Source organism: Mobula hypostoma, chromosome 3 (assembly GCF_963921235.1).
Source record: "Mobula hypostoma chromosome 3, sMobHyp1.1, whole genome shotgun sequence".
NCBI lineage: Eukaryota > Metazoa > Chordata > Chondrichthyes > Myliobatiformes > Myliobatidae > Mobula > Mobula hypostoma.
Genome location: NC_086099.1, coordinates 2,532,871 through 2,556,300, shown reverse-complemented (window position 1 = coordinate 2,556,300; position 23,430 = coordinate 2,532,871). Strand labels below are relative to the sequence as shown.

General features: G+C 47.9%; 1 protein-coding gene across 1 annotated transcript in view; it reads left to right on the top strand.

The window, feature by feature from the left end:
• The first annotated feature begins 3,742 nt into the window (after nt 1–3,742).
• LOC134343815 (solute carrier family 49 member A3-like) overlaps nt 3,743–23,430 on the top strand; it is an 85,386-nt gene continuing 65,698 nt past the window's right edge. Inside the window, exon 1 of the mRNA XM_063042564.1 lies at nt 3,743–3,867. Within this exon, the coding sequence (XP_062898634.1) occupies nt 3,772–3,867 (96 nt within the window). The 5' untranslated portion in view covers nt 3,743–3,771. The remainder of the gene's footprint in view (nt 3,868–23,430) is intronic.

Below are 23,430 nucleotides of genomic sequence, written 5' to 3'. Positions count from 1 at the left end.
AATGATAGGTCCTGTCAGACAAAAACTGGAGTTCTTTGAGGATATAATGAGCACAGTGGATAAAGAGGAACAGATATAACCATATAACAATTACAGCATTGAAAAAGGCCATCTCGGCCCTTCTAGTCTGTGCCGAATTCTTACTCTCACCTAGTCCCACTGACCTGCCCATAACCCTCCATTCCTTTCCTGTCCATATATCTATCCAATTTAACTTTAAATGACAACATCGAACCTGCCTCAACCACTTCTGCTGGAAGCTCGTTCCACACAGCTACCACTCTCTGAGTAAAGAAGTTCCCCCTCTTGTTACCCCTAAACTTTTGTCCTTTAACTCTCAACTCAGGTCCCCTTGTTGGATGGATGTTATTTACTTGGATTTCCAGAAGGCATTCGATAAGGTGCCACATAAAAGACATCCGTAAGATAAGGATGCATAGATTTGGGGTTTGGTTAGAGGATTGATTAACTAATAGAAAGCAGGGAATTGGGATACATGGTGTTACTCTGGTTGGAAATCAGTGGTGAGTGGTGTGCCACAGGGCTTGGTGCTGGGTCTGTAACTGAGCGCTATATACATTAATGATCGGAAGAGGGGACTGAGTGTAGTGTATCTAAGTTTGCTAATGATACTAAATTGAGTGGAAAAGCAAATTGTGCAGAAGGTATGGAGAGTCTGCAGAGAGATATAGATAGGTTAAGAGAATGGGCAAGGGTCTGGCGGATGGAGTACAGTGTTGGTAAATGCGAGGTCATCCACTTTGGAAGAAAAAAATGAAAGATCAGACTATTAATTAAATGGTAAAAAATTGCAGCACGCTGCTGTGCAGAGGGACTTGGGAGTGCTTGTGCATGAATCACAAAAGGTTGGTTTGCAGGTGCAGCAGGCTATCAAGAAGGCAAATGGAATGTTGGCATTCATTGCTAGAGGAATTGAATTTAAGAGCAGGGAGGTTATGCTGCAACTGTACAGGGTACTGGTGAGGCCACACCTGGAGTACAGTGTGCAGTTCTGGTCTCCTTACTTGAAGAAGGATATACTGACTTTGGAGGCGGTGCAGAGGAGGTTCACCGGGTTGATTCCAGGGATGAAGGGGTTTAGACGATGAGAAGAGATTGAGTTGCCTGGGACTGTACTTGTTAAAATTCAGAAGAATAAGAACAGATCTTATAGAAACATATAAAATTATGAAAGGGATATATAAGATAGAGGCAGGAAAGTTGTTTCCTCTGGTGGGTGAAACTAGAACTAGGGGACATAGCAAGATTCGAGGAAGTAAATTTAGGACGGAGATGAGGAGAAACTGCTTTTCCTGGCGATTGGTGCATCTGTGGAATTCTCTGCCCAATGAAGCAGTGGAGGCTACCTCAGTAAGTATATTTAAGACAAGGTTGGATAGATTTTTGCATAGTGGGGGAATTAAGGGTTATAGGGAAAAGGCAGGTGGGTGGAGATGAGTCCATGGCCAGATCAGCCATGATCTTATTGAATACACTGGTGAACAGGTAGTGGTGATAAGAACATAAGAAATAGGAGCAGGAGTTGGCCATCTGGCCCATTGTGTATTCACCCAATCACCTGTACCTGTTCACCAGTATATTCACTCAATCACCTGTACCTGATTGGCCTAAAATGTTGGCTCTGTATTCCTTTTTATAGGTGCTGCCTGACCTGCTTAGTTCCTCCAGCTCCAGTGTGTGTTGCTGTGGATTTCCAGTATCTGCAGAATCTTTTGTAATTGTGTTTGCCTGAACTGGGTCTGCATCTGTCTCCTCTCCCATGCAAATGCCTTTTAAGTGTTGTAACTGTTCCTGCCTTTGGCATTTCCATTCCATATCCCCCCACCCTCTGTATGGAGGAACTACTCCTCACCATTTGTTGCTCACCTGTGCACGGATACCGCATTCTTCTCTGCAGGCTCACTGTGGGCTCACTTTTGAAGACCTTGCAGCCCATGGTATTCCTGTTTTATTTGCACGGTTTGTACTCTTTCGCACATCGGTGTTTGTCAGCTTTTATTGTGTGGCTTTTTCATGGATTCTTTTGTTTTCCTGTAGCTGCCTGTAAAAAGACGATACTAAATTTACTTTGAACTTTGATCTCATAGTCATAGTCATAGTCATACTTTATTGATCCCGGGGGAAATTGGATCTACCTGGAGAATTGTGTACAATTGTGTTCTGATTATTGAATGTCTCTCATATTGTAAGGCATCAGCATAATGTGAGGTAACATCAAAGAAGCAGAAAATCTTCAGAGTAATGGACAGAGGCCAACATTTTGATAGTAGAAATAAATGTGCGGACTATTTTCTAAACGGGGAGAAAATCCAGGAATCTGAGATGCAAAGGGACTTGGGAGTCCTTGTGCAGAACACCTTGAAGGTTAACTTGCAAGTTGAGTCTTTGGTGAGGAAGGCAAATGTCATGTAGAACATTCATTTCAAGAGGTCCAGAATACAAGAGCAGGGATGTGATGCTGAGGCTTTATAAGACATTTGTGAGGCATCACCTTGAGTATTGTAACAGTTTTGGACCCCTCATCTTAGAAAAGGTGTGCTAGCATTGGAGGGGGTCCAGAAATGAAAGGGTTATCATGTAAGAAATGTTTGATGGCTCTGGGTCTGTACTCGCTGGAAGTCAGAAGGATGGATTCATTGAAACCTTTTGAATGTTGAAAGACCTAGACAGAGTAGATGTGGAAAGGATGTTTCCCATGGTGGGAGAGTCTTGGACAAGAGGGCACAGCCTCAGGATAGAGGGGCACCCTTTCAAAACAGAGGTGCGGAGAAATTCCTTTAGCTAGAGGGTGGTGAATTTGTGGAGTTTATTGCCACATGCAGCTGTGGAGACCAGGTTGCTGGGTGTATTTAAGGCAGAGATTAATAGGTTCTTGATTGGACATGGCATCAAAGGTTATGGGGAGAGGCCGGGAACTGGGGTTGAGCAGGATAAGTTAGATGGATCAGTCAGGATTGAATGGCGCAGCAGATCTATGGGCCAAATGGGCAAATTCTGCTCCCATGTCTTATGGTCTAACCCACAAAATGCTGGAGGATTGCCCTCCATAGATGCTGCCTGACCTGCTGAGTTCCTCCAGCATTTTTGTGTGATTGCTTTTGTTTTTATTTCTTACGTCATCACTGTACGTATGAACATTCCAAGGTAATAGATCGGGCTGTATATATAAACGGATTGGTTGCAAAAGTAGACAGATCGCTGCGGCGGGCGGGACGCTGAGCCAGTGATTCGGTTGCAAGTCCGGGAACTGCTCAGGGAAACGGCATCAAATTCCCTGTATGTGTCCACATACTTGGCGATAATAAAGGATTCTGATTCTAATTGTAGGCGCGATAGATTGCACGGGCGGACCCGCCTGTTACTCCGGCTCCGATTTTTCGATTGCGTTGATAATCCCGCCTCCGGGTTTTGGATTGCGCTGGAAATCCCTCCTGGAACTCCGGTTCCGGGTTTTGGATTGCGCTGACCGTCCCACTTTGTAACTCCAGCTCCGAGTTTCAGATTGCACGGTTACCCCGACTCTGAGTTTTCGATTCTGCTGACAGACCCCGCCTGTAACTCAGGCTCCGTGTTTTGGATTGCACTGACAGTCCCACTTTAGAACTCCAGCCCGGGTTTTGCGCTATTCTCGGGCGTACTGCCTTCTGATTGGCCCTCGTCATCCGATGAGGTCATAGCGGGCTGAGCGGGGCTATCGCGCCACTACTGCGCAGGCGCGGAAGCGTGGCGGCCGGCTCGGGAGAGGTGGCGATGGAGACGCCGGGACCTGCGCCCGGATACCGCACCTACCGGCGCCGGTGGCTGGTCCTGTTCGCCACCTGTGCCCTCAGCTGCTCCAATGCAATGGTAAGTGAGGTGACATCCCGTCCCGGATCCAGCGGCACGGTGGGGTCCAAGCCGGCTGGGGGAAGTCCTGTTGAAGGGATTGGCCAGACCGGGCTTCGATGTAAGGGATGTCGTTTCCGCGCTTCACGGCACGGGTTTGCCAGATGGCCATTGACTCCGCCCTTTGACAGCTCTTGTTTCTCTTCCTGCAGGGTGTCTAGCCACCCTCCTCAGCAAGCAAGCCTGGTGGGGGAGCCGGTTTAGTCGCCGAACAGGTAGTACTGGGTTACATGGTACCAGGAGCGCTCAGCCCAGTGACCGGACCTGACTATAGGGTCCTATATAGCTGTAACATTACCTCTCGGCTCTTAAACTCAATCCCATGATTGATGAAAGCTAATACACCGTACGCCTTCTTAACCACAGGGTCAACCGCGCAACTGCTTTGATCGTCCTATGGACTCGGACCCCAAGATCCCTCTGATCCTCCACACTGCCAAGAGTCTTACTATTAATACTATATTCTGCCATCATATTTGACCTACTAAAATGAACCACCTCACACTTATCTGGGTTGAACTCCATCTGCCATTTCTCAGCCCAGTTTTGCATCCTATCGATGTCCCGCTGTAACCCCTGACAGCCCTCCACACTATCCACAACACCTCTAACCTTTGTGTCATCAGCAAATTTACTAACCCATCCCTCCAGTTCCTCATCCATGTCATTTATAAAAATCACGAAGAGTAGGGGTCCCAGAACAGATCCCTGAGGCACACCACTGGTCACTGACCTCCATGCAGAATATGATCCATCTACAACCACTCTTTGCCTTCTGTGGGCAAGCCAGTTCTGGATCCACAAAGCAAGGTCCCCTTGGATCCTATGCCTCCTTACTTTTTCAATAATCCTTGCTTGGTGTACCTTATCAAATGCCTTGCTGAAATCCATATACACTACATCTACTGCTCTACCTTCATTAATGTGTTTAGTCACATCCTCAAAAAATTCAATCAGACTCGTAAGGCACGACCTGTCTTTGACAAAGCCATGCTGATTTTTCCTAATCATATTATGCCTCTCCAAATGTTCATAAATCCTGCCTCTCAGGATCTTCTCCATCAACTTACCAACCACTGGTCTATAATTTCCTGGGCTATCTCTACCCCCTTTCTTGAATAAGGGAACAATATCTGCAACCCTCCAATCCTCCAGAACCTCTCCCGTCCCCACTGATGATGCAAAGATCATCGCCAGAGGCTCAACAATCTTCTCCCTTGCTTCCCACATTAGCCTGGGGTACATCTCATTTGGTCCCGGTGACTCATCCAACTTGATGCTTTCCAAAAGCTCCATCACATCCTCTTTCTTAATGTCTGTATGCTCAAGCTTTTCAATCAGCTGTAAGTCATCCCTACATTCGCCAAGATCCTTTTCTGTAGTGAATACTGAAGCAAAGTATTCATTAAGTACCTCTGCCTCCTCCTCCAGTTCCATACACACTTTCCCACTGTCACACTTGATTGGTCCTATTCTCTCACGTCTTATCCTCTTGCTCTTCACATACTTGTGGACTGTCTTGGGGTTTCCCTTAATCCTGCTTGCAAAGGCCTTCTCATGGCTCCTTCTGGCTCTCCTAATTTCATTCTTAAACTCCTTCCTGCCAGCCTTATAATCTTTTAGATCTCTATCATTATCTAGGTTTCTGAACCTTTCATTAGCTTTTCTTTTTTTCTTGACTAGATTTTCAACAGCCTTTGTACACCATGGTTCCTGTACCATACCATCCTTTCCCTGTCTCATTGGAACATACCTATGCAGAATGTCACACAAATATCCCCTGATATTTCCCAGGGTTGAATTGTCTAATACCAGAAGGCGTGCATTTAAGGTAATTTCAAAGGAGATGTGAGAGGCAAGTTTTTATTACACAGAGAGTGGTGGGTTCTTGGAATGTGCTGCCTGGGGCAGTGGTGGAGTCAAACACAGACTTTTAAGAGATTGGCACATGATTGTGACAAAACTGGAAGGATCTGGACATTTTGTGGGCAGTAGAGATTAGTTAAGTTGCCCATGTTGTTACTAATTTAATTGAATCAGCACAACATTGTGAGTTGAATTGTCTGTAATGTGCTGTAATGTGCTATGGATCAGCACAACATTGTGGGCCGAAGGGCCTGTTCCTGTAGACTGGCCCTTCAACCAAACTGATCCGTGGGTTACAAGACCTGCTTCCACACTGAATAAATAGAATGGCTTTTTACAGATAACATTTCTAAAGACCCTCAGTGAAGCTGCACAAAAAGACCTCTGAAATCAAAGGCCAAGTGCTCATCACTGGAAAGTAGAGGGTCTCCTGGACCTGGGGAGCCACCTCTTCAACGGTATCGATGGTAAAACTCAGTACTCTCCAGAGTGCTTTTGACTATCTGAGGAAGAGTGCTTAGGAAATGAAACCCTCAGCTCCACACCGAGCTCATGGTTTTTTAGAAATGGGGGTGACTTGAGTTGTCGCTGGTCCTTGGCAAATCCCTCAGGATCAGGGATTACTTGATCCCTGCTGAGACACCTCAGGAGGGATGATTTATATCTACAGCAGCGTGGCCTGTGTGTTACATAGAGAGCAGAATTATTCCGGATTAAATGGTGACTATATTGTGTATTCTCACCATCGTTTTGGTCTTATTTGTTGGTTCTGTGTTTTGACCGGTTTAATACATGTTCAGTTTCTCTTCAGTTGTAAGTTTGTTCACTTTTGCTTCAGTTTTGTGTCAAATGATAAAAAGGAAGTATTTTTGAAACGTAAGCAGAAAATTATGTTGACTCTTGAGGAATGAGTCACATGCATCTCTCAACTGATAGAACAAAGCAGGACATGCATTTAAAACTCTGGTAAAGAAAGGATATGCAGTGATGTAGAATCCAGGTAGAGTGTTGGTAATTGAATTGGGGTCTGGAGTTTAACATTTGTGTCCTGTATCTTAACAGTTGCCACTGACACTGTTCACCCTGGTTATTTCTGGTTGATTTGTAAGTCATCAGGTTGAGTTGCTTAATTCAGTCTTTCCTATGCAAAGGAAGTTCTTAGCTAAACGTGCATTTTGCCCACAGGATACACGGGACTTACCAAGGCTACTGTAAATGATTCCTTGTGATACTGATGTCATGTTCAAATACCACTTGACTAACAAACTAGTCCAGGTCCAGTTAGTTGGAACACACCCGAGCCAGTACATTTTGGCCCAGTTAAGCAGCTGCCCCAATTAGCTTGAAGTTTCATAGAAATAGTTAAAATGGTATAAGACAAACTACTGTTTAACTGAGTAACAAATTATGTATTTAAATGAAATACAGAGCAAATTATAATGTTACCAATACTACTACAGTACTATAAAACCAGTAGTTTTTAATAGTTACACACATCAAAGTTGCTGGTGAACACAGCAGGCCAGGCAGCATCTCTAGGAAGAGGTACAGTCGACGTTTCAGGCCGAGACCCTTCGTCAGGACTAACTGAAGGAAGAGTGAGTAAGATTTGAAAGTTGGAGGGGGAGGGAGTGATCCAAAATGATAGGAGAAGTCAGGAGGGGGAGGGATGGAGTCAAGAGCTGGACAGGTGATAGGCAAAAGGGATACGAGAGGATCATGGGACAGGAGGTCCGGGAAGAAAGACGGGGGGGGCGGGTGGGACCCAGAGGATGGGCAAGAGGTATATTCAGAGGGACAGAGGGAGAAAAAGGAGAGTGAGAGAAAGAATGTGTGTATAAAAATAAATAACAGATGGGGTACAAGGGGGAGGTGGGGCATTAGCGGAAGTTGGAGAAGTCGATGTTCATGCCATCAGGTTGGAGGCTACCCAGACGGAATATAAGGTGTTGTTCCTCCAACCTGAGTGTGGCTTCATCTTTACAGTAGAGGAGGCCGTGGATAGACATGTCAGAAAGGGAATGGGACGTGGAATTGAAATGTGTGGCCACTGGGAGATCCTGCTTTCTCTGGAGATGTCCTCCTTTTTTAAAGAATGGGGCTTCCCTTCCTCCACTATCAACTCTGCTCTTAAACGCATCTCCCCCATTTCACATACATCTGCTCTCACTCCATCCTCCCGCCACCCCACTAGGAATATGGTTCCCCTGGTCCTCACCTACCACCCCACCAGCCTCCGGGTCCAACATATTATTCTCCGTAACTTCCGCCACCTCCAACGGGATCCCACACTAAGCACTCCCCCCTCTCTCTGCATTCTGCAGGGATCGCTCCCTACGCAACTCCCTTGTCCATTCGTCCCCCCCATCCCTCCCCACTGATCTCCCTCCTGGCACTTATCCGTGTAAGCAGAACAAGTGCTACACATGCCCTTACACTTCCTCCCTCACCACCATTCAGGGCCCCAGACAGTCCTTCCAGGTGAGGCGACACTTCACCTGTGAGTCAGCTGGGGTGATATACTGCATCCGGTGCTCCCGATGTGGCCTTCTATATATTGGCGAGACCCGACGCAGACTGGGAGACCGCTTTGCTGAACACCTACGCTCTGTCCGCCAGAGAAAGCAGGATCTCCCAGTGGCCACACATTTTAATTCCACATCCCATTCCCATTCTGACATGTCTATCCACGGCCTCCTCTACTGTAAAGATGAAGCCACGCTCAGGTTGGAAGAACAACACCTTATATTCCGTCTGGGTAGCCTCCAACCTGATGGCATGAACATCGACTTCTCTAACTTCCGCTAATGCCCCACCTCCCCCTTGTACCCCATCTGTTACTTATTTTTATGCACACATTCTTTCTCTCACTCCTTTTTCTCCCTCTGTCCCTCTGAATATACCCCTTGCCCATCCTCTGGGTCCCCTCCCCTTTCTTTCTTCCCAGACCTCCTGTCCCATGATCCTCTCATATCCCTTTTGCCAATCACCTGTCCAGCTCTCGGCTCCATCCCTCCCCCTCCTGTCTTCTCCTATCATTTTGGATCTCCCCCTCCAACTTTCAAATCTTACTCACTCTTCCTTCAGTTAGTCCTGACGAAGGGTCTCGGCCTGAAACGTCGACTGTACCTCTTTCTAGAGATGCTGCCTGGCCTGCTGCGTTCACCAGCAACTTTGATGTGTGTTGCTTGAATTTCCAGCATCTGCAGAATTCCTGTTGTTTGAGTTTTTAATAGTTACTGCTTTTTGAATACAAGCATGTGCAACTGATGCTATTTAAAAAGCTACACACATAAAAGTTGCTGGTGAATGCAGCAGGCCAGGCAGCATCTCTGGGAAGAGGTACGGTCGACGTTTCAGGCCGAGACCCTTCGTCAGGACTAACTGAAGGAAGAGCTAGTAAGAGATTTGAAAGTGGGAGGGGGAGATCCGGAATGATAGGAGAAGACAGGAGGGGGAGGGATGGAGCCAAGAGCTGGACAGGTGATTGGCAAAGGGGATATGAGAGGATCATGGGACAGGAGGCCCAGGGAGAAAGAAAAGGGAGACGGGGGGGAGAAAACCCCAGAGGATGGGCAAAGGGTATAGTGAGAGGGACAGAGGGAGAAAAAGGAGAGTGAGAGAAAAAGAATATGTGTATATAAATAAATAATGGATGGGGTACGAGGGGGAGGTGGGGCATTAGCGGAAGTTAGAGAAGTCAATGTTCATGCCATCAGGTTGGAGGCTACCCAGATGGAATATAAGGTGTTGTTCCTCCAACCTGAGTGTGGCTTCATCTTTACAGTAGAGGAGGCCGTGGATAGACATATCAGAATGGGAATGGGATGTGGAATTAAAATGTGTGGCCACTGGGAGATCCTGCTTTCTTTGGCGGACAGAGCGCAAGTGTTCAGCGAAATGATCTTCCAGATGAACTGCCAATCAACTGTCCAGCTCTTGGCTCCATCCCTCCCCCTCCTGTCTTCTATCATTTCGGATCTCCCCCTCCCACTTTCAAATCTCTTACTATCTCTTTTTTCAGTTAGTCCTGACGAAGGGTCTCGGCCTGAAACGTCGACTGTACCTCTTCCTAGAGATGCTGCCTGGCCTGCTGCGTTCACCAGCAACTTTGATGTGTGTTGCTTGAAATTCCAGCATCTGCAGATTTCCTCATGTTTGCCTATTTCAAAAGCTTTTGATTTCAGGTACCTGTGACCACTCTTGTCTCATCCATGAGTTTCGTCAGCCTGTTGCTATAGCTACTTGTGCTGGCAGCTTGTTCCACACTCTGACAAGCTTCTGAGTGAAGAAGATTCCCCTCATGTTCTGCTTAAACTTCTCACCTTTCGCCCCTAACCCATGACCTCTGGTTGCAGTCCCACCGAACCTCAGTGGAAAAAGCCTGCGTACATTTACCCTATCTGTACCCCTCATAATTTTGTATACCTCCATCAAATCTCCTGTCAATCTTCTACGTTCCAAAGTTCTCATCTATTCAATCTTTCCCTATGACTCAGGTCCTCCAGACCTGGCAACGTTCTTGTAAATTTTCTCTGTACTCTTTCAACCTTGTTTACATGCTTCCTGGTGGTGGCAAGAGATAAAAACTGCACATAATACTCCAAATTAGGCCTCAACAATGTTTTGTACAACTTCAACATAACATCCCATCTCATGTATTTAATACATTGATTTATGAAGGCCAATGTGCCAAAAGCTTTCTTTACAACCCTATATACCTGTGACACCACTTTCAATGAATTGTGTCCCTGTATTCCCAGATCCCTTTGTTCTACCACAATCCTTAGTGTTCACTGTGTAAGACCTACCCTGGTTGGTCCTACTGAAGCGCAAAACCTTGCACTTTCTGCATTAAGTTCCATATGCCATTTTTCAGCCCATTTTTCTAACTAATGTAGATCCCTCTGTAAGCCATGATAGCCTTCCTCACTACACCCCCAATCTTGTTGTCATCTGCAAGTTTGCTGATCCAGTTAATCACACTATCATCCAGATCATTGATATAGATGACAAACAACATTGATCCCTGTGGTACACCACTAGTCTCAGGCTTCCAGACAGAAAGACCACCCTCTACTACCACTCTCTGGCTTCTCCCACAAACCCAATTTACTGCCTCATCCTGAGTGCCGAGTAAGTGAATCTTCTTCACCAACCTCCCATGCAGGACCTTGTCAAATGCCTTACTGAAGTCCATGTAGACAGCATCCACTGCCTTGCCTTCATCCACTTTCCCGCTAACTTTCTCGAAAAACTATAAGATTGGCTTCTTCAAGACTTTCCATGCACGAAGCCATACTGGCTATCCTTAATCAGTCTGTGTCTATCCAAATACTTGTATATCTGGTCCCTTAGAATACCTTCCAGTAACTTTCCCTCAGCTGATGTCCGACTCACTAGCCTGTAATTTCTGGTTTCACCTTAGATCCTTTTTTAAACAGCAGAACAACATTGTCTATCCTCCAATCCTCTGGTACCTCTCCTGTTGCTAAGGATGTTTTAAATATATCTGCTAGGGTCCAGGCAATTTCTGCAATTGCCTCCTGTTGGGTCCAAGGGAGCAATTTGCCAGGCCCTGGGGATTTGCCTCAGGGTAGCAAACACCTCCTCTTCTGTAATCTGTACAGGGTCCATGAAGTTGATGCTGCTTTACCTCACTTGTGTCGACTCTGTAACCATCTCCCAAGTAAATATAGATGCAAAGAGTTGTTTTAAAATCTGCCCCATTTGTTTTGGCTCCATAATGGATTACCATTCCGATCTTTCAGAAGACCAGTTTTGTTCCTTGCAATCCTTTTGCTCTTAACATATCTGTGGAATCCCTTCGGATACTCCTCCTCCTCGTTTCCTTGTTCCTACTTGCCTATACCTGCTGTGCACTTCCTGTTTTTCCTTAACCAGGGCCTCAATATCTCATGAAAACCAAGGTTCCCTACAGTTGTATCTTTACCTTTCATTCTGACAGGCACATACAAGCTTTGTACTCTCAAACCTGTTTTTTTTTTGAAGACCTCCCACTTTCCAAGTACTCCTTTGCCAGAAAACAGCCTGTCCCAATGCTTGCTTATCAGATCATTTCTGATACTATCAAAATTGGTCTTTCTCCAATTTAGAACCTCAACCCGAAGAGCAGACATAGCTTTTTGCATATGTACTTTGAAACTAATGGCTTTGTGACCACAAGATGCAAAGTGTTCCTGTACACAAACTTCTGTCACCTGCCCTGTCTCGTTCCCTAAAAGCAGATCAGCGTAGCACAACTCTCTTGTTGGGACTTCTTGTTGAGAGGTTTCCTGAACACATTTGACAGACTCTATCCCATCTTGTCCTTTGACGGTATGGGATTCCCAGTCACCATGTGGGAAGTTAAAACTGCCAACAATAACAATCTTGTGCTTCTCACTACAGTCTGTATATTCCTGACTTTGTCTGAGGTCTTATCAACATCTGTCTCCACAACCTCTCCACTAACTGTTCTGACACTCTGGTTCCCATCTCCCTGCAATTCTAGTTTAAACCTCACCGTGCAGCATTAACAAACCTTCTCACTAGGATATTAATCCCCCTCCAGTTCAGGTGCAAACCGTCCCTTCTGTACAGGTCCCACCTTCCCTGGAAGAGAGCCCAATGATCCAAAAATCTTATGCCCTCCCTCCTACACCAACTCTTTAGTCAATTGTTAATCTTCCTAGTTCTGGCCTCACTAGCACGTGGCGTGGCTAGCAATCCTGAAATCACAACCCTGGGGTTCTGCTTTTTAATTTGGCACCTAACTCACTGAGCTCCCAATGCAGAACCTCATCTCTCTTCCTATCCATGTTATTGGTACCTGCATGGACCACGACCTCTTGCTGTTCACCCTCCCACTGAAGAATTCTGAGGACTCGATCTGAGATGTCCCAGACCCTGGCACCCTGGAGGCAACATACCATCTGAGAATCTCGTTCTTGCCCACAGAACCTCCTTTCTGTTCCTTTAACTGACAAATCCCCTATCACCACAGTGTGCCTCTTCTCTGCCTTTCCCTTCTGAGTCACAGACTTGGACTTGGTGCCAGAGACCTGACTGCTGTGACTTTGTGACTTTCCTCTGGTAGGTCACCCCCCCCCTCCCCATACCCAAAGTCATGTACCTGTTGTAGAGAGGGATGGCCACAGGGTACTCTGCACCGGCTCCTTAACCCCTTTCCCCTTCCTGACTGTCATCCAGTTTCCTGCACCTTGGGTGTAACTACCTCTCTATATGTCCTATCTATCACCCCTCAACCTCCTGAATGATCCGGAATTCATCCAGTTCCAGCTCCAGCTCCAGCTCCTTAACACAGGTTGTTAGAAGCTGCAGTTGGGTGCACTTCTTGCAGTTGTAGTCTTCAGGGACACTGGAGATCTCCCTTCCTTACCACATCCCATAAAAGTAACATTCAGCCATCCTGCCTGGCATCCCTCTGTCCTGACTGAGCAGATATAAGAAAAGGAAGGGGCAAAAAAACTTCAGGTAGAGCTTTTCTTTCTCTGACTGAAGCCTCAAGATTACCTTTAATTTGCTCTTGCTCATCAATCCCAAATGTGGATTGGTTGCTGGTCAGAGCTCAATTACTGCTTCCCATTATTGTTCACACAAGGGTATGGAACTAGTATGCTTAATCTCTCATCACAGCCATTCTCTCCCTCCCCGAGATCCGTCTGATAGGCTTCCCACAGCCTCCCAGATTTGTGTCTTGAACTAGTCTCAACCAAAGTGGATGGAAGGGATCCAGGCTGACCTATTTGGACTTCTAGAAGCTGTTTGAGAGAGTGTTAGAACAAGTCTGTGGCTTTTGAAATGATCTTTTGGCACCGTTGAACGATTGGTTAGCATGAGTTGGGGTCATTTTCATGTCGGTGACCAATAGGATACCTTTGGGATCGGTGTTCTGACATGACCTCCCACAGCATGTGCGTGAACTGGAAAGACAGTGAACGCATGGTAGGCAATCCTTCAGACACAAATAAGTGAGAAGGCAAGGTGTAATGTACAAGGCTGTAGTTCCGAGATTGTTTAATGAGTGAGCAGAAATTTGTTAAGTAGCGTGTTGTGTGAGAAATGCAGACACAGACACACGCACAGCAGGTAATGGAGAAAGCTGAAGGGATTTTGTCTTTATTTCATGTTTCCTTAAATCTTGTTGCAATTGTGTGAGCCAGTAGTGATGTCACATCTGAAATAGTGAACACCTGAGTGAACCTTATTTATAATGAAAGATATGTTTTCCATACAGAGAAGTTGGTACAAAGTCCCTGGATGTAGAGGCGTTGTCCTACATGGAACTTTACTTAAGCAATAAAACAATTGGAAGTGATCTTATTGAAAGAGGATTCTTGAGGGATGGACTGGGTAAATGCTGCGAGGATGTCTCTTCTGAGAGAGCCCGGAGGCAGAGGACATGCTCTCGGAATAAGGGGCAGCCATTTAGGATTGAGATGAGATATTTCATATGAAATTGGAAGTCTTTTGCACAGAGTCGTCAGGGGAGAGTCCATGGATCTATCTCTAAACGATGAGGGAATTTGGGAATATGGGAAAATTACTTGAACAATTTTGTTCGGCCATCTCAAGCCACAGGCAAGGTCCTGGAGGACGGCGAGTATCTAATGTTGTTCCATTATTCAAGCAGGGAACCAGGGGTAATCCTGGAAACTATAGACCGGTGAGTCTCTCACCAGTGGTAAGGAAGTTACTGGAGAGAATTCTTAGGAATAGAGTTTATGAGCATTTCAGAAATCATGGCTAGTCAGTGAGAGGGAGTATAATGTTGAATCAGGTTTGCAGGTCCTGCAAGTGAGACAGAAAGCACTCTCTCTGAATGGGTCTATTCATCATTTATTTTCAAACAGTCAAAATTCAATCAAACATTCATGTTCCCCAAGTTACAGACAATACAAAGCTGATTACTTAACAAACATACTTAGTTAAAAGTGTGCGCAGAGCATATTATAGGACCATAGGAGCAGAATTAGGCCATTCAGCCCATCAAGTCTGCTCTGCCATTCCATGATGGCTGATCCTGGATCCCACTCAATCCCATACACCCGCCTGGTTGCCGTATCCTTTGATGCCCTGACCATTCAGGAAACTATCAACTTCTGCCTTAAATACACCTATGGACTTGGCCTCCACAACAGTCTGTGGAAGAGTATTCCACAGATTCACCACTCTCTGGCTAAAAAAAATTCCTCCTTGCTTCTGGTCTAAAAAGTCACCCCTCAGTTTTCAGGCTGTGCCCTCTAGTTCTGGATACCCTCACCATAGGAAACATCCTCTCCATATCCACCTCATCTAGTCCTTTCAACATTCAAGAGGTCTCAAAAAGATCCCCATGCATTCTTCTAAATTCCAGTGAGTACAGGCCCAAAGCTGCCAAATGCTCCTCATATGTTAACCCCTTCATTCCTGGATTCATTCTCGTGAACCTCCTCTGGACTCTCTCCAATGACAACACATATTGAGATATGGGGCCCAAAACTGTTGACAATACTCCAAGTGCAGCCTGACTAGTGTCTTATAAAGGCTCATTATTATCTCCTTGTTTTTATATTCTATCCCCCTTGAAATAAATGCCAACATTGCATTTGCCTTCTTTACCACAGACTCAAACTGTAAATTAACCTTCTGGGAGTCTTGCACGAGGACTCCTAAGTTCTCCTGCTCCCTTGATGTTTGAACTTTCTCCCCCTTTAGATAATAGTCAGCGCTATTCTTCCTTTTACCAAAATACATTATCATACATTTCCCAACACTATTCCATTTACCACTTTTGCCTATTCTTCCAATTTGTCTAAGTCCTGCTGCAATCACATTGCTTCCTCAGCACTACCTACCCCTCCACCTATCTCCATATCTCATCTGCAAACTTTGCCACAAAGCTATCAGTTCCATTATCCAAATCATTGACAAACAATGTGAAAAGTAACAGTCCCAATACTGACCCTGAGGAACACCACTAGTCACTGGCAGCCAACCAGAAAAGGCCCCCTTTAATCCCACTCGCTGCCTCCTGCCTGTCAGCCATTCCTCTGTCCATGCCAGTATCTTTCCTGTAACACCATAGGATTTTATCTTGTTAAGCAGCCTCATGTGTGGCACCTTATCAAATGCCCTCCGAATCGCCTTGCCTTAAACAAAGGAAGAAGAGAGCAAGCCCCTTCCATGTGCTATTTTATTTACCCAGGATATTTGAAACTGGACACCAGGTGGCTGTCCGATGGGAAAAGCAGCTGCAGTTTCTAAACTAACCAATTGCAATGAAACAACGTCTGACAATCAGAGTAAGGTACATCCCCACAGGACAGGGAGCATGGCTTTGTGCAGGGAAAGACATGTCTTGCTGACTCGAATGAGGCTTTTGATGGGGTCCTTCCTAGCGTGTCGCACCAGACAGTCAGTCATTCTTGTCTGGCGCGTGGTGTCAGGATTAGTCTCCTTTCGGATTAACCGGGTCACGATATGAGCGTTCCTGACTCGACCCCTGTTTTTTATGAGGCCGAGTGGCTCGCTCGACGCTCAACCCGGCACGGATGGAAAGCGTGTCCGGCGGGGGTGGCCCGACGTGGATTCGAATTCGGGAGTCTTCGGTCCGAAGTCTGGTGCTGATGCCACTGTGCCTTCAAATAATGCTGAAATATACTTTGCTTCCTCGTCTGTGAAAATATTATTATTAGCAAATTGCTGAGACCTTGTGTATTCAGATAGCATTAGGTTGACATGATTATCACAGACACTGTGGGCCGGATGGCCTGTTCCGAGCTGGACTGTTCTGTGCTGCTTGTAATTGGTGCGTTGTTGCAGACCGAGCAGTGGATTACCCTGCTACCACTCGGTCTCTTCACTAAAACAGCGAGCTGTTTGGTGTTATCATACAGTTTACTGTTTACCTGTGCTGCACACATCACATGCATTTTGAATTATATTTTATTAACTTATTTGTGGTTATATTTTGTTTTATGTGGTGTGTGTGATGTATGTATTTTAGCTGCACTGTGGTCTGGAGGAATGTTGCTTCATTTAGTTGTATGTATGTACATTCAGATGACCATAAATTTCAAGTTCAGGTTTAATGTCATTGAGCCTTGCATGAATATCCATGAATACAGACAGATGAAACACTGTTACTACGGGACCAAGGTGCAAAACATAGTATCAACAATCATACACAGCATTTGGTACATATAACACATATAAGATAGCGGTAAACATACAGTCACACAAAGAAATCTGCAGCCCATGTCTCTGAGTGACGTGTCCGGTAAATTGATGAGCATAGAAACATAGAAAATAGGTGCAGGAGTAGGCCATTCGGCCCTTCGAGCCTGCACCGCCATTCAGTATGATCATGGCTGATCCTCCAACTCAGAACCCCGGCCCAGCCTTCCCTCCATACCCCCTGATCCCCGTAGCCACAAGGGCCATATCTAACTCCCTCTTAAATACAGCCAACGAACTGGCCTCAACTGTTTCCTGTGGCAGAGAATTCCACAGATTCACCACTCTCTGTGTGAAGAAGTTTTTCCTCATCTCGGTCCTAAAAGGCTTCCCCTTTATCCTCAAACTGTGACCCCTCGTTCTGGACTTCCCCAACATCAGGAACAATCTTCCTGCATCTAGCCTGTCCAATCCCTTTAGGATCTTATACGTTTCAATCAGATCCCCCCTCAATCTTCTAAATTCCAACGAGTACAAGCCTAGTCAATCCAGTTTTTCATCATATGAAAGTCCTGCCATCCCAGGAATCAATCTGGTATTATTGACAAGAACAAGCAGTTTAGAGCTGAAAGTAGACAGGCAGGCTGTCATTCCACCGACCGACCACCAGAGGGCAACAACAAGAGGAGGAGCTGCTCAAAGGAAATGAGCCTTTGAGCAGTCATCGGGGAGACACATGCCAGGTGGAAATGAGCCTTTGAGCAGTCATCGGGGAGACACATGCCAGGTGGAAATGAGCCTTTGAGCAGTCATCGGGGAGACACATGCCAGGTGGAAATGAGCCTTTGAGCAGTCATCGGGGAGACACATGCCAGGTGGAAATGAGCCTTTGAGCAGTCATCGGGGAGACACATGCCAGGTGGAAATGAGCCTTTGAGCAGTCATCGGGGAGACACATGCCAGGTGGAAATGAGCCTTTGAGCAGTCATCGGGGAGACACATGCCAGGTGGAAATGAGCCTTTGAGCAGTCATCGGGGAGACACATGCCAGGTGGAAATGAGCCTTTGAGCAGTCATCGGGGAGACACATGCCAGGTGGAAATGAGCCTTTGAGCAGTCATCGGGGAGACACATGCCAGGTGGAAATGAGCCTTTGAGCAGTCATCGGGGAGACACATGCCAGGTGGAAATGAGCCTTTGAGCAGTCATCGGGGAGACACATGCCAGGTGGAAACGAGCCTTTGAGCAGTCATCGGGGAGACACATGCCAGGTGGAAATGAGCCTTTGAGCAGTCATCGGGGAGACACATGCCAGGTGGAAACGAGCCTTTGAGCAGTCATCGGGGAGACACATGCCAGGTGGAAATGAGCCTTTGAGCAGTCATCGGGGAGACACATGCCAGGTGGAAATGAGCCTTTGAGCAGTCATCGGGGAGACACATGCCAGGTGGAAATGAGCCTTTGAGCAGTCATCGGGGAGACACATGCCAGGTGGAAATGAGCCTTTGAGCAGTCATCGGGGAGACACATGCCAGGTGGAAATGAGCCTTTGAGCAGTCATCGGGGAGACACATGCCAGGTGGAAATGAGCCTTTGAGCAGTCATCGGGGAGACACATGCCAGGTGGAAATGAGCCTTTGAGCAGTCATCGGGGAGACACATGCCAGGTGGAAATGAGCCTTTGAGCAGTCATCGGGGAGACACATGCCAGGTGGAAATGAGCCTTTGAGCAGTCATCGGGGAGACACATGCCAGGTGGAAATGAGCCTTTGAGCAGTCATCGGGGAGACACATGCCAGGTGGAAATGAGCCTTTGAGCAGTCATCGGGGAGACACATGCCAGGTGGAAATGAGCCTTTGAGCAGTCATCGGGGAGACACATGCCAGGTGGAAATGAGCCTTTGAGCAGTCATCGGGGAGACACATGCCAGGTGGAAATGAGCCTTTGAGCAGTCATCGGGGAGACACATGCCAGGTGGAAATGAGCCTTTGAGCAGTCATCGGGGAGACACATGCCAGGTGGAAATGAGCCTTTGAGCAGTCATCGGGGAGACACATGCCAGGTGGAAACGAGCCTTTGAGCAGTCATCGGGGAGACACATGCCAGGTGGAAATGAGCCTTTGAGCAGTCATCGGGGAGACACATGCCAGGTGGAAATGAGCCTTTGAGCAGTCATCGGGGAGACACATGCCAGGTGGAAATGAGCCTTTGAGCAGTCATCGGGGAGACACATGCCAGGTGGAAACGAGCCTTTGAGCAGTCATCGGGGAGACACATGCCAGGTGGAAATGAGCCTTTGAGCAGTCATCGGGGAGACACATGCCAGGTGGAAATGAGCCTTTGAGCAGTCATCGGGGAGACACATGCCAGGTGGAAATGAGCCTTTGAGCAGTCATCGGGGAGACACATGCCAGGTGGAAACGAGCCTTTGAGCAGTCATCGGGGAGACACATGCCAGGTGGAAATGAGCCTTTGAGCAGTCATCGGGGAGACACATGCCAGGTGGAAATGAGCCTTTGAGCAGTCATCGGGGAGACACATGCCAGGTGGAAATGAGCCTTTGAGCAGTCATCGGGGAGACACATGCCAGGTGGAAATGAGCCTTTGAGCAGTCATCGGGGAGACACATGCCAGGTGGAAATGAGCCTTTGAGCAGTCATCGGGGAGACACATGCCAGGTGGAAATGAGCCTTTGAGCAGTCATCGGGGAGACACATGCCAGGTGGAAATGAGCCTTTGAGCAGTCATCGGGGAGACACATGCCAGGTGGAAATGAGCCTTTGAGCAGTCATCGGGGAGACACATGCCAGGTGGAAATGAGCCTTTGAGCAGTCATCGGGGAGACACATGCCAGGTGGAAATGAGCCTTTGAGCAGTCATCGGGGAGACACATGCCAGGTGGAAATGAGCCTTTGAGCAGTCATCGGGGAGACACATGCCAGGTGGAAATGAGCCTTTGAGCAGTCATCGGGGAGACACATGCCAGGTGGAAATGAGCCTTTGAGCAGTCATCGGGGAGACACATGCCAGGTGGAAATGAGCCTTTGAGCAGTCATCGGGGAGACACATGCCAGGTGGAAATGAGCCTTTGAGCAGTCATCGGGGAGACACATGCCAGGTGGAAATGAGCCTTTGAGCAGTCATCGGGGAGACACATGCCAGGTGGAAATGAGCCTTTGAGCAGTCATCGGGGAGACACATGCCAGGTGGAAATGAGCCTTTGAGCAGTCATCGGGGAGACACATGCCAGGTGGAAATGAGCCTTTGAGCAGTCATCGGGGAGACACATGCCAGGTGGAAATGAGCCTTTGAGCAGTCATCGGGGAGACACATGCCAGGTGGAAATGAGCCTTTGAGCAGTCATCGGGGAGACACATGCCAGGTGGAAATGAGCCTTTGAGCAGTCATCGGGGAGACACATGCCAGGTGGAAACGAGCCTTTGAGCAGTCATCGGGGAGACACATGCCAGGTGGAAATGAGCCTTTGAGCAGTCATCGGGGAGACACATGCCAGGTGGAAATGAGCCTTTGAGCAGTCATCGGGGAGACACATGCCAGGTGGAAACGAGCCTTTGAGCAGTCATCGGGGAGACACATGCCAGGTGGAAACGAGCCTTTGAGCAGTCATCGGGGAGACACATGCCAGGTGGAAATGAGCCTTTGAGCAGTCATCGGGGAGACACATGCCAGGTGGAAATGAGCCTTTGAGCAGTCATCGGGGAGACACATGCCAGGTGGAAATGAGCCTTTGAGCAGTCATCGGGGAGACACATGCCAGGTGGAAATGAGCCTTTGAGCAGTCATCGGGGAGACACATGCCAGGTGGAAATGAGCCTTTGAGCAGTCATCGGGGAGACACATGCCAGGTGGAAATGAGCCTTTGAGCAGTCATCGGGGAGACACATGCCAGGTGGAAATGAGCCTTTGAGCAGTCATCGGGGAGACACATGCCAGGTGGAAATGAGCCTTTGAGCAGTCATCGGGGAGACACATGCCAGGTGGAAATGAGCCTTTGAGCAGTCATCGGGGAGACACATGCCAGGTGGAAATGAGCCTTTGAGCAGTCATCGGGGAGACACATGCCAGGTGGAAATGAGCCTTTGAGCAGTCATCGGGGAGACACATGCCAGGTGGAAATGAGCCTTTGAGCAGTCATCGGGGAGACACATGCCAGGTGGAAATGAGCCTTTGAGCAGTCATCGGGGAGACACATGCCAGGTGGAAATGAGCCTTTGAGCAGTCATCGGGGAGACACATGCCAGGTGGAAATGAGCCTTTGAGCAGTCATCGGGGAGACACATGCCAGGTGGAAATGAGCCTTTGAGCAGTCATCGGGGAGACACATGCCAGGTGGAAATGAGCCTTTGAGCAGTCATCGGGGAGACACATGCCAGGTGGAAATGAGCCTTTGAGCAGTCATCGGGGAGACACATGCCAGGTGGAAATGAGCCTTTGAGCAGTCATCGGGGAGACACATGCCAGGTGGAAATGAGCCTTTGAGCAGTCATCGGGGAGACACATGCCAGGTGGAAATGAGCCTTTGAGCAGTCATCGGGGAGACACATGCCAGGTGGAAATGAGCCTTTGAGCAGTCATCGGGGAGACACATGCCAGGTGGAAATGAGCCTTTGAGCAGTCATCGGGGAGACACATGCCAGGTGGAAATGAGCCTTTGAGCAGTCATCGGGGAGACACATGCCAGGTGGAAATGAGCCTTTGAGCAGTCATCGGGGAGACACATGCCAGGTGGAAATGAGCCTTTGAGCAGTCATCGGGGAGACACATGCCAGGTGGAAATGAGCCTTTGAGCAGTCATCGGGGAGACACATGCCAGGTGGAAATGAGCCTTTGAGCAGTCATCGGGGAGACACATGCCAGGTGGAAATGAGCCTTTGAGCAGTCATCGGGGAGACACATGCCAGGTGGAAATGAGCCTTTGAGCAGTCATCGGGGAGACACATGCCAGGTGGAAATGAGCCTTTGAGCAGTCATCGGGGAGACACATGCCAGGTGGAAATGAGCCTTTGAGCAGTCATCGGGGAGACACATGCCAGGTGGAAATGAGCCTTTGAGCAGTCATCGGGGAGACACATGCCAGGTGGAAATGAGCCTTTGAGCAGTCATCGGGGAGACACATGCCAGGTGGAAATGAGCCTTTGAGCAGTCATCGGGGAGACACATGCCAGGTGGAAATGAGCCTTTGAGCAGTCATCGGGGAGACACATGCCAGGTGGAAATGAGCCTTTGAGCAGTCATCGGGGAGACACATGCCAGGTGGAAATGAGCCTTTGAGCAGTCATCGGGGAGACACATGCCAGGTGGAAATGGTAAATTGGTGTATCATTGTCACATGTACTGAAGTGCAGTGAAAAACCTGTCGTACATCCTGTTCATACAGATCAATTCATTACACAGTGCATTGAGGACAAGGTAAAACAATAACAGAGTGAACGCTGCAGGGCTGCACCAACGTTAGGGGATAGCCCCCAGCCCAGCATGCCCATGCCCAGCAGAGGCCTCTGCCCTCTCTGTTGGGTGGCTGCAATAGGTCTCTGTGTCCAAGGCGACCTCGCTGTCTCCAATTGTCTCCATCTGTCCATCATCTCATTCTCCCATCTCCCTCCCCTGCTCCACCTGTCTCCTTACTCACTTGGTTCCACCTCTCACCTCCCAGTCCATGCCCCACCCCTCCCTCCCTCCCTCCACCTTCCTGCCTCCAACTGTCTCCATCTGTCCGTCATCTCCCTACTCACCTGGTTCCACCTCTCACCTCCCAGTCTGTGCCCCACCCCTCCCTCCCTCCACCTTCCTGCCTCCAACTGTCTCCATCTGTCTATCATCTCCCTACTCACCTGGTTCCATCTGACCATCACCAACACACCACCTGGATGTCCTATTCCCAAGCATATCAGCCCCCCGGAGATTCCACTCTTCACCGTCCTCAGCATAGCCTTCTGTTTGCACCCATCGCTTTCTGACCTCTGTCTCTCTCTCTCTCTCTCTCTCTCTCTCCATCTCCCTCCCCTCCTCCACCTGACTTCCGACTCATCTGGTTCTACCTCTCACCTCTCCGCCCCCTCCTTCACCCCTTTACAGCGACTGTCACTCCTCTACACTCAGCCCTGAATCAGGATGTCAGCCACAAATGCAGTTTCTCCGTTTCCCTCCTGCTCAACTCGAGCAGCTGAATTCCCCAGCGGTTCATAGCTCCAGGCTGCAGCATCTGCAGGCTCTTCTCCATAAGATGTAGGAGCAGAATTAGGCCATCTGGCCCATCGAGTCTGCTCCACCATCCTTTTCTTTTCTCTCCTCAACCCCAGTTCCCACCCTTCTCCCTGTAATCTTTGATCCCATGTCTGGATCCTACCTGTTTCCTCAACACTACCTGCCCCTCCACCAATCTTCGTATCATCTGCAAACTGGGCAAGAAAGCCATCTATTCCATCATCTAAATCATTTATATACAGCATAAAAAG